The 14,392-nt window shown below is 41.0% G+C and overlaps 1 protein-coding gene across 18 annotated transcripts in view; it reads left to right on the top strand.

Moving 5' to 3' along the window:
* Positions 1-14,392, top strand: part of LOC112228216 (disks large homolog 2) — a 288,349-nt gene that overhangs the window by 264,782 nt on the left and 9,175 nt on the right. For 13 of the 18 annotated variants that reach the window (XM_024393355.2, XM_042309525.1, XM_024393353.2 and 10 more), the window contains 4 exons: positions 6,100-6,214; positions 6,297-6,473; positions 6,984-7,059; positions 10,294-10,393. In XM_024393355.2, the coding sequence (XP_024249123.1) occupies positions 6,100-6,214; positions 6,297-6,473; positions 6,984-7,059; positions 10,294-10,393 (468 nt within the window). Of the gene's footprint in view, positions 1-6,099; positions 6,215-6,296; positions 6,474-6,983; positions 7,060-10,293; positions 10,394-10,902; positions 10,949-14,392 lie in introns of all 18 variants that reach the window. The other 5 variants (XM_024393358.2, XM_024393359.2, XM_024393364.2 and 2 more) reach the window with 2 other exon arrangements.

Genomic DNA, 14,392 nt, shown 5'->3' with positions numbered 1-14,392 from the left:
CCCATCCATCAACACATCCTATCTCCACCCACCCATCCATCAATACATCCTATCTCCACCCATCCATCAACACATCCTATTCCACCCATCCATCAACACATCCTATTCCACCCATCCATCAACACATCCTATTCCACCCATCCATCAATACATCCTATCTCCACCCATCCATCAATACATCCTATCTCCACCCATCCATCAACACATCCTATCTCCACCCATCCATCAATACATCCTATTCCACCCATCCATCAACACATCCTATCTCCACCCATCCATAAATACATCCTATTCCACCCATCCATAAATACATCCTATCTCCACCCATCCATCAACACATCCTATTCCACCCATCCATCAATACATCCTATCTCCACCCATCCATCAACACATCCTATTCCACCCATCCATCAACACATCCTATCTCCACCCATCCATCAATACATCCTATCTCCACCCATCCATCAACACATCCTATCTCCACCCATCCATCAACACATCCTATCCCCACCCATCCATCAATACATCCTATTCCACCCATCCATCAACACATCCTATCTCCACCCATCCATCAACACATCCTATCTCCACCCATCCATCAACACATCCTATTCCACCCATCCATCAATACATCCTACTCCACCCATCCATCAACACATCCTATTCCACCCATCCATCAACACATCCTATCTCCACCCATCCATCAATACATCCTATCTCCACCCATCCATCAACACATCCTATTCCACCCATTCATCAACACATCCTATCCCCACCCATCCATCAACACATCCTATTCCACCCATCCATCAACACATCCTATCTCCACCCATCCATCAACACATCCTATTCCACCCATCCATCAACACATCCTATTCCACCCATCCATCAACACATCCTATTCCACCCATCCATCAACACATCCTATTCCACCCATCCATCAACACATCCTATCTCCACCCATCCATCAACACATCCTATTCCACCCATCCATCAACACATCCTATCTCCACCCATCCATCAACACATCCTATTCCACCCATCCATCAACACATCCTATTCCACCCATCCATCAACACATCCTATTCCACCCATCCATCAACACATCCTATTCCACCCATCCATCAACACATCCTATTCCACCCATCCATCAATACATCCTATCTCCACCCATCCATCAACACATCCTATCTCCACCCATTCATCAAACATCCTATCTCCAGCCATCCATCAACACATCTTATTCCACCCATCCATCAACACATCCTATCTCCACCCATCCATCAACACATCCTATCTCCACCCATCCATCAATACATCCTATTCCACCCATCCATCAACACATCCTATTCCACCCATCCATCAACACATCCTATTCCACCCATCATCAACACATCCTATCTCCACCCATCCATCAATACATCCTATCTCCACCCATCCATCAACACATCCTATCTCCACCCATCCATCAATACATCCTATCTCCACCCATCCATCAATACATCCTATCTCCACCCATCCATCAATACATCCTATCTCCACCCATCCATCAATACATCCCATCTCCACCCATCCATCAACACATCCTATTCCACCCATCCATCAACACATCTTGCTCCATCCATCCATTGACACATCCTCTTTTTGTTGGATTCTTTTCAACTTTTTGCACTTTATTTTGCTGAACTCAAGGCCAACCCATTTAATTGCCTGTTTAATTCTTTATTTAAGCTTTTTTTATTTTTTTATTCTTTAAAATAATTTGAGCCCAACATTGAACGAGGGCAAATCTTAGTAAATTGGTTCCTAGTATTTGTCCGCATTTTATTATTATTCATATGATTTATTTGTATTATTGCCACACATGTATATAGGTAACTGACAAACCCAGTCATCATGACACACAAGTACATGCAGAGAGAAAAATAAGTCATTTTCGGTAGCACATAAGCTACTATTCCTGTCTCCCTTATTCATGTGTTTCATATATTTTCTAAATATACATTCTTTACAAAATATCTAAGTGCTTTTGTTTTGAAAGAGACATCTTTCTGATTTCTTTGTTTAATGTCCAAATCCTCCCAAGGTGTTTAAAATGTATTGTGTAGCTCAATAAAGTTTGTTAAAGATGATTAACGAAATACCAACAAATCTGAAATCAGAGATATTCACTTGCATTAGTTTTGTGTCAAAGTGCTAAAAAGCTAGCATTTGGAGACAGTGGCAAGGTAAACATGGGTAATTTGGATGAACGATCCCTTTAATATTAAAGCACATGTTCACACCCTTTCCCTAGGGAAACCTAGACAATGGTTTAGGTGACTGGAAATTCAGTTGCTATAATTACTATTTCTGACGCATTTTATGTTATTATTTTAAGCTTTCCAAATTACAGAGGATTCGGTTACTTGGATAACCTTGGATCTTGGATAACCCTGTCTCTATGTAACATGTTGTGCCACGACTATTTTCCCCCTCAATGCATGTGTCAGAAAGAAGCTCCATCATGATCCGAGTGTTGAGAGTGCTTGTGAAATAGATTTGGGCAGCTGTCTAATACTATCCAGATTTACTTTTTGAGGGCTTGAATCAGGTGATTCTAAAGGGAACAATACACAGAGGTAAACTATCTTTATAGACACAAACGGGCATCTTGTTTTGTAATATTCTTTCATACATTACATCATGTAATCTTATATCATAAATTTCTTACATGTTTTCTTCATGGTAGTGTCTCTGATAGACACCCGTTTATGGAGTCTGAATTGTGTACATGAATTCAAGGGCCAGAATCTGTTGGCATGATAAAACATATCAGTGCACATTTTAATATCATCTGGTGTGATTTCTCTGTTTGAACTTTTTAGTAATGAGTTTGACACTCATCCAAGGGATTCCATATGGATTCAAGTATTTCCAGGCTGCCTATCGTTAAAGCCATTCCGTGCATGACTGGAGTCTAATATAGTCTACCCAGTTGCATATACAGCTTAGATTTACACTGCTGTATTTAACGGCATGATGAATGAATAAGAAACTATTAGAGGTGTGGCATCATCCTTTTCTCGTTTGCTTCCTGCCCACTAGTTTTCCAATCTACCCGTCGTAGGATTCATTCCACTCAATTAACTTTATCTGATTTGTGCATTTTAGTAATTTAGCAGACACTCTTATCCAGATACATTTTTGTACTGCAGCAGAGAAATAAAACGAGAAGTCATTTTGATAGATAGTAACGGGAGGATGCTTCCCTCCCCTTTTCCATGGTAAGGCAGCTTCAGCCCATGGGGGCAGGTGTTTGGGGATTGTGCTCTACTATACTTGGATAGCAGCCAATGGATGTTAACACTGCTGCCTGCCTACTCCTTATTACAAACACCTTCCCAATTGGCCTCTCCTCTATCCATCCTTCAGCTTGCCAGATGAGAAAGATATTCCTTCCCCCATGCATGTTGGCTTGCTTACTGTTGCACTGGGCAAAGTCAGAGGACTGTGAGTGAGCGTGCTGAGTGAACGTGCTGAGTGAGTGAACGTGCTGAGTGAGTGAGCGTGCTGAGTGAGTGAGCGTGCTGAGTGAGTGAGCGTACAGTATCCAGGCGAACAGAAGACAGGAAGGCAGCCCCCAGTGTGAGACAGACTAGTTGTAGCAGAGAAAGGAGGATAGAGGAGCTGAAGCACACACAGAGAGGTATGTGTGCTAGTCAGCTGTGTGTCTGTGCCTGTGTTGTGTGCCTATGTGGTTGTGTGTGTGCTTGTGTATGAGAAAGAGAGGATAATTGTGAATGAAAGCTCTGCAAGTTCGTGTGTGTATGCATTGCTTTGTTCTCTGCATGCTGTGTTGTAATGAAGAGTATAAGGTACCAACATTTGTTTTACTCCAGGGACTAAAGCTTAAGTGGAACAAAACAAGACACATCTCAAATTAAGACGGTAGACGTTGCATCTTTGTCAAACTATACAAAGCTTGAGGAATGGATCTTTTTACAATTTATTTAAAAAAAAATGTTTTTAGAGACACTCAAAGGTTTTTCTACAGATGACACTACTCTGTTGACACATTACAAGACCTGTTTTAGAACCTCATCTAGTTACAGCACTGAATCATTTTCTATATTTTTCTTTCTTTCTGTCTCTCGCTCTGCATTGTTTTCCTGCTGGTTGCAATGCGCATTATTATCTCTCTCATTGAAGGGACAGCTCTGCCAGCCAAGCCTGTGCGAATCTGCTCTTGTTCTCCCCTAAATCTCTGCAATCTCAGGTGGAAGCACATCACGTGTCTAGGAAGAAATTGGCTTTAAGACTCAGATTCCCTCTTTGGATGATATGTGTTGTATTATTTTTTATAAAACCTTTTGATTATACCTGTTCATCTAGATGATGAACTCTCTCAGTCCAAAGGTTAGTCTGATTGACTGAGTCATGCGCTCTCAGTCCTGCCTAGCTGACCGCTGTACCGAGGTATGTGTGGGCTTTAGGCTGAGGTGAGTCTCTCTGCCTCATTAGCTGCATGGCTGCTCTGCGTGTAGAGGCGATTGCTGCAGCAGTGTTTCAGTACAGGGATAGTTCACCCAAATTACTCTTCCACATATAATGATTGTATATGGACAAGTAGACTGCAATCCCCTCTTTTCCATCTGATTTACCTAGCAACGGTCATCAATCGTTGACTCGCATCCAAATCGTTTTACAGTAGCTTTAAAGAAACTTCAGAGACTGGGATGATTTGGGCTGCTAGGGGGACTTTAAGCTTTGAGCCTTTTTCCAAATGTCAAACGAGCAAAGAGCTATAAGTATGTGCATTTTCTACAGTGCCACTAGGTGGCTTAATGCTTCCATAGCACTCCTTATAGGCTACTGTCCTTACCTACATTATGCATACAGAATTACAAACCCAAGTTGAGACAATCTGATTTACAGTTCATGAGAAGAAGATTTCTGAAGGTTTTTGTGGACATTTGGTTTGGATGGGAATGAAAGTGGCCTCACAGCAGTTCTAAGAGCAACATTTAGGAGAACTATCTGAGCTTTCTGTACTGTATGTTCAGAGTGTTCACTCAATAGGAAGGTGTAGGGGGAAGTTTCCCTAAGGCTAGATTCAATCCGGACAGAGGAAGATCCGCACTATAGCGCAATTTAAATGTAAAGGTCATTCAGATTGAGCCGACAAATGCAGCATTTACCTTCAATGCAGTATCCGGGAATGCAGGAACAGCTCCAGACCATTATTCCTCCTCAACCAGACCACTTTACAGTTGGCACTATGCATTGGGGCAGGTAGCCTTCTCCTGGCAACCGCCAAACCCAGATTCGTCCGTCAGACTGCCAGATGATGAAGCGTAATTCATCACTCCAGAGAACGTGTTTTCACTGCTCCAGAGTCCAATGGCGGCGAGCTTTACACCACTCCAGCCGACGCTTGGCATTGCACATGGTGATCTTAGGCTTGTGTGCAGCTGCTCGGCCATGGAAACCCATTTCATGAAGCTCCTGACGAATAATTATTTTGCTGACGTTGCTTCCAGAGACAGTATGAAACTCGGTAGTGAGTGTTGCAACCGAGGACAGACGTTTTTACGTGCTTCAGCACTCGCTGGTCCCATTCTTTGAGCTTGTGTGGCCTACCACTTCGCGGCTGAGTCATTGTTGCTCCTAGACATTTCTACTTCACAATAACAGCCCTTACAGTTGACCGGGGCAGCTCTAGCAGGGCAGAAATTTGACGAACTGACTTGTTGGAAATGTTGCATCCTATGACTGTGTCACATTGAATGTCACTGAGCTCTTCAGTAAGGCCATTCTACTGCCAATGTTTGTATTTTGAGATTGCATGGCTGTGTGCTCGATTTAATACACCTGTCAGTCAGCAACAGGTGTGGCTGAAATAGCCGATTCAACTCATTTGAAGGGGTGTCCACATACTTTTGTATATATGGTGTATTTTACACCATATATACACAGTGCACTACTTTTGACCATGTCCAACCTAGGTTACTGTTCTGAAAAGATTATCCTCCCTTTCCTTTGCAATGTAGAGCAGTCTACATTGAGTGTAAACAGAACATTATTGTAATCCTGGGTGTTGTTATCTTTCACTTGCAGAGTACGGGCGTTTCGAGGCCAAAATCCATGATCTGCGGGAACAGATGATGAACCATAGCATGAGCTCTGGGTCCGGATCCCTCCGAACCAATCAGAAACGCTCCCTTTACGTCAGGTGGATTTCTTTTGGACTTTTGGACTTTTTTCTTTTTTCTTTTTTTTCTATAATAGCATGTCTCCTTCTGACTCCCTCACAGGGCACTGTTCGACTATGAAAAGGCCAAAGACAGTGGACTCCCTAGCCAGGGCCTCAGCTTCAGGTATGGGGACATCCTCCACGTCATCAACGCCTCAGACGATGAATGGTGGCAGGCCCGGAGGGTGACCCCTGATGGGGACAGCGAAGAGATGGGGGTCATCCCCAGCAAGAGGAGGTAAGTGGTGGATTTGCTAAACTAAACGCCAAAGTGCTTAACCAAAAGGTTAGCTTCTGGGGACAGTGGACTCTACGCCCCTAACTTTTCGCAAAATTTACCTGTGAGTGGCTGAAAGAAAAAGTTTCTTCATTCCTGTTCCCGCAACAAAATGAACATTTGTTGTATCATTTTACTGCAAGAAAAACGTAATTCTACAACAGCTACTTTTAAATTAGGCTTCATGTGAGAGATTATACATGTCTACTGTATCCAAGCCTACAGCATTTAACCCATCTCAAGAGGTGCAATAGGTGTGGTAGACCAGGGGGTGCTGCTGCACCTGGTAGACCAGGGGGTGCTGCTGCACCTGGTAGACCAGGGGGTGCTGCTGCACCTGCATATGACAACTGAGTGACAAGCACAAACATTGTTTTAAAACAAATCAATTCCAGCAGATAGCGTTGGAGAAATAGAAAACCCACTGTAGCATGACTGTTTTTGTCCATGTGTCTGTCCTGGTACTGGCAGGGTTGAGAGGAAAGAACGAGCTCGACTAAAGACAGTGAAGTTCAATGCCAAACCGGGAACCATCGATTCCAAAGGGGTAAGTGCTAAGATCTTATACTAAGGACTGGCAAGCCAACTTAACTTTTGAAGGAAGACATTTTCTGAAATGGAAGTGGTTGTAAACCCATATATCAATTACATTCCTTTGTGATATGAAGTAGAGAAAGTAGCTTCTAAACCTCTAAACCTTTGTTTTTGTCTTAATACACGTGAAATGTGGATGTGTAACGTTATCAAGAGCAACTTTCAGATTTCACATCAGGTTTCTCAGATTTCCCCTCGCATTAGGAGAAGTTGTGATAGTAATTTATGTTAATCTAAAGCATTAGCCCGAGGTCTCTCTGCCTGTGTGGCAAAGACATCACATCTCTGCAGCAGCACCTTTTCCCTGACAGCTTTACCTCACAGCCCTTACCCTAAATAAACATTGCACATTGTATAATTAGATTTTTTTGTGAAGCATTAGAGGCTATTTTTTCCTTTAATGTCATATCGGTCCCTGGGCCAACCTCTGCAGAAGCCAAATCACCATACATCCTTCGAACTCTTTGTCCATTTTGGACATAACAGCAGGACATTTGGCTATGTTCCTCAGTGTTTTTGCATGCCTATGTTATAAGTAACGAGTAGATTTTGTGTTGTATTCGCTGCGCTCTTTTTAAAACAGGTTCCAAAAGGTTTTGGAGGGTTAGATCATACAAATGTATTTAAATGTTTAACAGATGCCTCTCTTCACATTTCTCAAAAATATTGAAAAGTTGTACTGACATTTTGCACGGTTATAGCTCAAATAATGTCCATAAGCTTCCAGTAAAGATATACACAACTTCCCCTTGGATTATAGCTGAACTATACCTATTTTAGCCTCCCCAATAGGCTAACATCTCTTGATTAGGTCTCCAGGTGTTGAACTAAGGTCGCTATAGTATATGAACATTTCGCTACACCTGCAATAACATCTGCTTAACATGTGTATGTGACCAATAAAATTTGAGAAACAGACGCCTCACAAGTCCTCAATTGGCAGCTTCATTAAATAGTACCCGCAAACACCCGTCTCAACGTCAACAGTGAAGAGGCGACTCCAGGATGCTGGCTTTCTAGGCAGAGTTCCTCTGTCCAGTCTCAACGTCAACAGTGAAGAGGCGACTCCAGGATGCTGGCCTTCTAGGCAGAGTTCCTCTGTCCAGTCTCAACGTCAACAGTGAAGAGCTGACATCAGGATGCTGGCCTTCTAGGCAGAGTTCCTCTGTCCAGTCTCAACGTCAACAGTGAAGAGCTGACACCAGGATGCTGGCCTTCTAGGCAGAGTTCCTCTGTCCAGTCTCAACGTCAACAGTGAAGAGGCGACTCCAGGATGCTGGCCTTCTAGGCAGAGTTCCTCTGTCCAGTCTCAACGTCAACAGTGAAGAGGCGACTCCAGGATGCTGGCCTTCTAGGCAGAGTTCCTCTGTCCAGTCTCAACGTCAACAGTGAAGAGGCGACTCCAGGATGCTGGCCTTCTAGGCAGAGTCCCTCTGTCCAGTGTCTGTGTTCTTTTGCCCATCTTAATCTTTTCTTTTTATTGGCCAGTCTGAGATATGGCTTCTTCTTTAAATCTCTGCCTAGAAGGCCAGCATCCCAGAGTATCCTCTTCACTGTTGATTTAAAGACTGGTATTTGCGGGTACTATTTAATGAAGCTGCCAATTGAGGACTTGTGAAGCGTCTGTTTCTCAAACTAGTCACTAATGTACTTGTCCTCTTTCTCCGTTGTGCACCGGGGCCTCCCACTCCTCTATGTATTCTGGTTAGAGCTAGTTTGCGCTGTTCTGTGAAGTGAGTAGTACACAGCGTTGTACAATATCTTCAGTTTCTTGCCAATTTCTCAAATTGAATAGCCTTCATTTTTCAGAACAAGAATATACTGACGAGTTTATTCTTTGTTTCTGGACATTTTGAGCCTGTAATCAAACCCACAAATGCTGATGCTCCAGATACTCAAATAGTCTAAAGAAGGCCAGTTTTATTGCTTCTTTAATCAGAACAACAGTTTTCAGCTGTGCTAACATAATTGCAAAAGGATTTTCTGATCAATTGGCCTTTAAAAATGATAAATTTGGATTAGCTAACACAACGTGCCATTGGAACACAGGAGTGATGGTTGCTGATAATGGTTCTCTGTACGCCTATGTAGATATTCCATCAAAGAATCTGCCGTTTCCAGCTACAATAGTCATTTACAACATTAACAATGTCTACACTGTATTTCTGATCAATTTGTTGTTATTTTAATGGACAAAAATGTTTGCTTTTCTTTCAAAAACAAGTGACCCCAAACTTCTGAACAGAAGTGTACGTAGTTAAGGCTGGTATTGAACCAGTTTCGGTGATCATTGCTGGTTTAACGATTATACCTTTAGAATCGGATTTATGAAGCACATGCATGCAAATGAGTATTCGTCACAAATAAACATCACAACTGCAATTCCTTCTTTCTCCTCCACGCCACCTCCTAGCTTCTCAAACAGCGCTATGCACAACTTCTCTCCTTTAATTTTGTTTGTTTGTAATTTAACACTCACAACATTTGATCAATCTGAACCCTTCGTATCATAATTCTTTATGTGTTTGTTAATTTAGGATTTGATATCTTCACAAGCCTATCTAAATATATAGTTTTAGGTAACAATGACCTGATTTCTTTAAGCCATGGCATGGGATCTCATCCTTCCACCTCCTGAAGTTTTAACCTGCATGATTGTTGGACATCATTTGTATCACAGCCATGTTCCTAATGTCATAGCATGATCCTGTTAACGTCTTTGCTGCATGGCATACCACATATCGGCATTTATCTGTGTGTTTGACACGTGTTCTCTGATTTTGTTTTATTTTCAAGTGTTTGAGAATGTTTTGGGTGCAATTGTGCACATGAAGTAAATGATGGCAAATTATTGCTGTGTAGTTCTTCTCTATCAAACATTGAGTCATTTTGACAGTGTTATCACTGAACAGACAAACAAAATGAGATATTTGTGAAATGTCATGATTAATTAGTATTAGCTAAAGCAACATATTTATATGATTAGGTTATAATTCAACCCTGCTCTGATGGATGAATCATCTAGTGTAATGTCAGTACTGTGATGTCAGTCCGGCAGTCCATTTCTGGTGACCACGCCATAATTTCTTCATGTCCCACATATTGCAGCTAGTTGGTTTGTCAGCATGAATATGACAACAATTAGAGCTCCCTGTTTGCCCCACCCCATGCTTTCTTTCCTCCACAGTCATTCAATGACAAGCGTAAAAACAACTTCATCTTTACACGAAAGTTCCCATTCTACAAGAACAAGGAGTTGGGTGAGCAGGATGGCAGTGATTCAGAACGTAAGTAGGCTTGAACACACACACACACTGACACAGGTACACACACAGACGCAGGTACACACACCGACACAGGTACATATAGGTGACATATAAAATGTGGAGACGTGTGCAGGGATAGGCTTTTCACGGAGGTCCCCCTCCTATCTTTCTTTTTTCTCTCTCTGTTGGCTCTGGTGCAGTGATGGTGTTTGGGTGCTCAGATCAGGATCAACACTGAGCAGTCACCAGTGGTTCCTCAAAAACTACCCCGGGCATCATCTATCACAAAGTGGTCCAATTATCTGATATGACTTTTTTTATTTTTAAATACAGTTTATGACAGGTTATGACCGGTTCAGGCTGGTCGTCTTGTGTCTGAACTGAGACAGATGATCTGAGCTCGGCTAACTAATCTTGCCTTTCAGGATTTCACAGCTTCCCCTCTTTAATGCCACTTACCTCTTCCTTCCACCTTTCTGGCTATCCCTGCCCTGTCTCCTTGTCTTTGCTCTCTTGGGACGGCCATGTAGGACATCCCAGGAATAGGTGACGACGGGTATGGGACGAAGACGCTGAGTAAGTTGGTTGAGGAATGGTCCTGTCTGTACAGTCAAGCAACACTCCCCTACCCCCAACACATTTCTCTTTTGACTTTGTGTTTGTTTCCTCCCTCTTTATTTTATTGTTCCCTTATTGACTCATTTTGATAGCCTGTTTGCATGCTTCAGTATGACCTCTCAGTTTTTGTCCTGATTGTCTTGATTTCTGTCACCTCCCATCCTAACTCTGACATTGTTTGCAAATCACAAAAAAGAAAGACATAAAAAAAGTGTTTGAGTTGTCTGGAAATACATTTTGTGTTTTTATCATGTAACTAGTCTATTCATTGTTTCTTTCTATAACAGAGACAGCTGTTTGGGTGTACTCTTGGGCAGCTGAATGTGATCACCCATTTTTAGGCCAGCATGCTGAGGTGTTCGTACTGTCAATGCTGTGTATATTTGTGCCTTTAAATGATTTCACATAGTACATTTTTAATGTTCTCTGTAATCTAGGATCCATTATCTTCCTCTACTTTGATGTATTGTTGAATCCCATGAAAATATGAGGTGCAAAGTGGAAGGGAAAAGTGCTCTTGCCTCCCATGTCTTGCTAGCTACGGTAGTCTCTTAACCCTTTACACTCGTACCCATATACTGGTTCAAAATGGCATATTTGGGCACTAATAAGCAGGGGTTGGAACCAAAATTATGAACAGAACCACATTTTTTTTTGTTCTCTTTCACTGTTCCAACCAGCAAAATAAAATTCTGAACCTGTTCAAATCCCCCAAAAGTACCGGTTTATATCGTTCCTTTCTGTTCCTTTTTTAACCTGTAAACCAACGGGTTTTTTAAACATTTAGCTCATTAAATTACTTCACCAATCAGTGCGAATACAGCAGGCAAGCTAGTTGTTCACATGCGTGATGGAAAGACAAGTGTGGCCTATGGCGCAAGATGCGACTGAAATTTGTCAGGTGGGGAGAGAGCGAGTGAGGGTTGAAGAGGAGGCTTAAAGCTCTGGGCATCTTGTTATGACATGCATTATCTGAATTAGGTACACAGAATTATACCTAAGGGGGGTGGTTTCTATGGAGGAACTTTGAATGTCCTTTGAGCTAGCTAGCTAACAAGCTTGTGTGTGCAGAGCGGCACCTGAATTAAAAACACGTCTTAGCTTTTTGTAGTTAATAAATCCAACCGAAATGTGATAACTAGGCCTATAGTATCCTTACCTACATAGCATTGAAAAACTTAATCCATTCTTCTTTAGCTATTTCATTAAAATGTCAGTACAGTAGCCTATGTTTCTGAGGGGGAGGGGCAGGTAGCCTAAACACGCACACGCACACTGGCAGACACTATAATAGATTTATAAGTGATAGAGTGAGTGCTTTGCATAGGCGATTTGTTGTGTTATTTTTTTGTGGGACTAGAATAAAAATGCCTGGAACGTAAAATAACATTATTATCCGGTTCTCATCCTTTTAAAATAACGGTTCAGTTCCTGGAACAGTATGGATCACTTTCGTTCCCGGTTCCGTTTCTGTTCCCCCCCAAAAAATATAAATTGTTTTCGGTTCTGTTCCCTGAACCGGTTCCAACCCCTGCTAATAAGCGCCTAAATTGGAACGTGGTGGCTGTACAGTAATATGCTATACATGACGTCAGAGCTCTGGCTCTGTGCTTTCACACGGCTGTATGGGTTTTGACTGACAGCCGTTCTGAACTTGAGCACAGCGCAACAAGAAGTTGCTCCCATCCCTCCCGCTAATTGGGCAACATTTGAAAATGTTTTGTTGAGTGAGGAAAATGCTGTAAATTAAGATGACTCGATGTATTTTAAAAGGTGGGACATTGAGGATTATAATAAATACCACTTTGATGTCATACAAGCAAGCCAAACACCGTGAGTCCAAATGTGCACTTCACATTTCCAGATTCATATACAGTGTTAATGTTTATGATCACTATGTTTGATGTACAGTTACAAGATGACATGGCATCATAACCTGGTTGTTCTGAACAGAATGAGCCTGTTTGTTTATTGGGAAGAACATTGGCTGTGGCACACGTACTTGAATGCACTCATGACTCCTTTCTATGCGCACCAAAATTACAATCTGTTTTTCTGAATTGCCTTCTGAAAGCCTAACTTATAACTTATCGTCATGTTGGTAATAGAACAAGCCCACCTGACTGAGATTGTGAATTATAAAATGGACCGTTTTTAGATTACGTAAACAACAACAGTAGTTGTGTGATGGGGATGAAACAACTACAAGTCTGCTTGCTCTAGTTCCTCAATGGCACAGCTAGGAAAGCTCAGAAAAGTACCTTAGAGTTGAAGATTCTTTGAGTCATAAGTGTATTGAAATTGCTTAGGAACTGTGCACACATTTTCCTGTTATCTCCAAACTGTTACTTTTCCATTGCTACCATGGTTATGCATAAGCTTTTCATATGGAATTCTGTAAGAAACATTTAAATTTAGCCCTATGTTTTATTTTACTGCAACATTAATAGACACCCATCTATTGTAATGTTAGCTTTCTCCTCTTTTTTATATAACTATTATCTTGCTGTGTTTAATCCCTATCCTTGGATCAGAATACAAATAGTTGCAGAATAAAATCATGTCGGTACTTTCTTGCACATACTAACCAATCAACTAATACTAACCAATCAACTAATACTAACCAATCAACTTATACTAACCAATCAACTTATACTAACCAATCAACTAATACTAACCAATCAACTAATACTAACCAATCAACTTATACTAACCAATCAACTTATACTAACCAATCAACTTATACTAACCAATCAACTTATACTAACCAATCAACTAATACTAACCAATCAACTTATACTAACCAATCAACTTATACTAACCAATCAACTAATACTAACCAATCAACTAATACTAACCAATCAACTAATACTAACCAATCAACTTATACTAACCAATCAACTAATACTAACCAATCAACTTTACTAACCAATCAACTAATACTAACCAATCAACTAATACTAACCAATCAACTTATACTAACCAATCAACTTTACTAACCAATCAACTTATACTAACCAATCAACTAATACTAACCAATCAACTAATACTAACCAATCAACTAATACTAACCAATCAACTAATACTAACCAATCAACTTATACTAACCAATCAACTTGTACTAACCAATCAACTTGTACTAACCAATCAACTTTACTAACCAATCAACTAATACTAACCAATCAACTTTACTAACCAATCAACTAATACTAACCAATCAACTTATACTAACCAATCAACTAATACTAACCAATCAACTAATACTAACCAATCAACTTATACTAACCAATCAACTAATACTAACCAATCAACTTATACTAACCAATCAACTTATACTAACCAATCAACTTGTACTAACCAATCAACTTGTACTAACCAATCAACTTGTACTAACCAATCAAC

The sequence above is a fragment of the Oncorhynchus tshawytscha genome, linkage group LG30 (assembly GCF_018296145.1).
Source record: "Oncorhynchus tshawytscha isolate Ot180627B linkage group LG30, Otsh_v2.0, whole genome shotgun sequence".
Lineage (NCBI taxonomy): Eukaryota > Metazoa > Chordata > Actinopteri > Salmoniformes > Salmonidae > Oncorhynchus > Oncorhynchus tshawytscha.
Note: the sequence above shows the minus strand (reverse complement) of the source record. Positions and strands in the feature narration are given on the sequence as shown.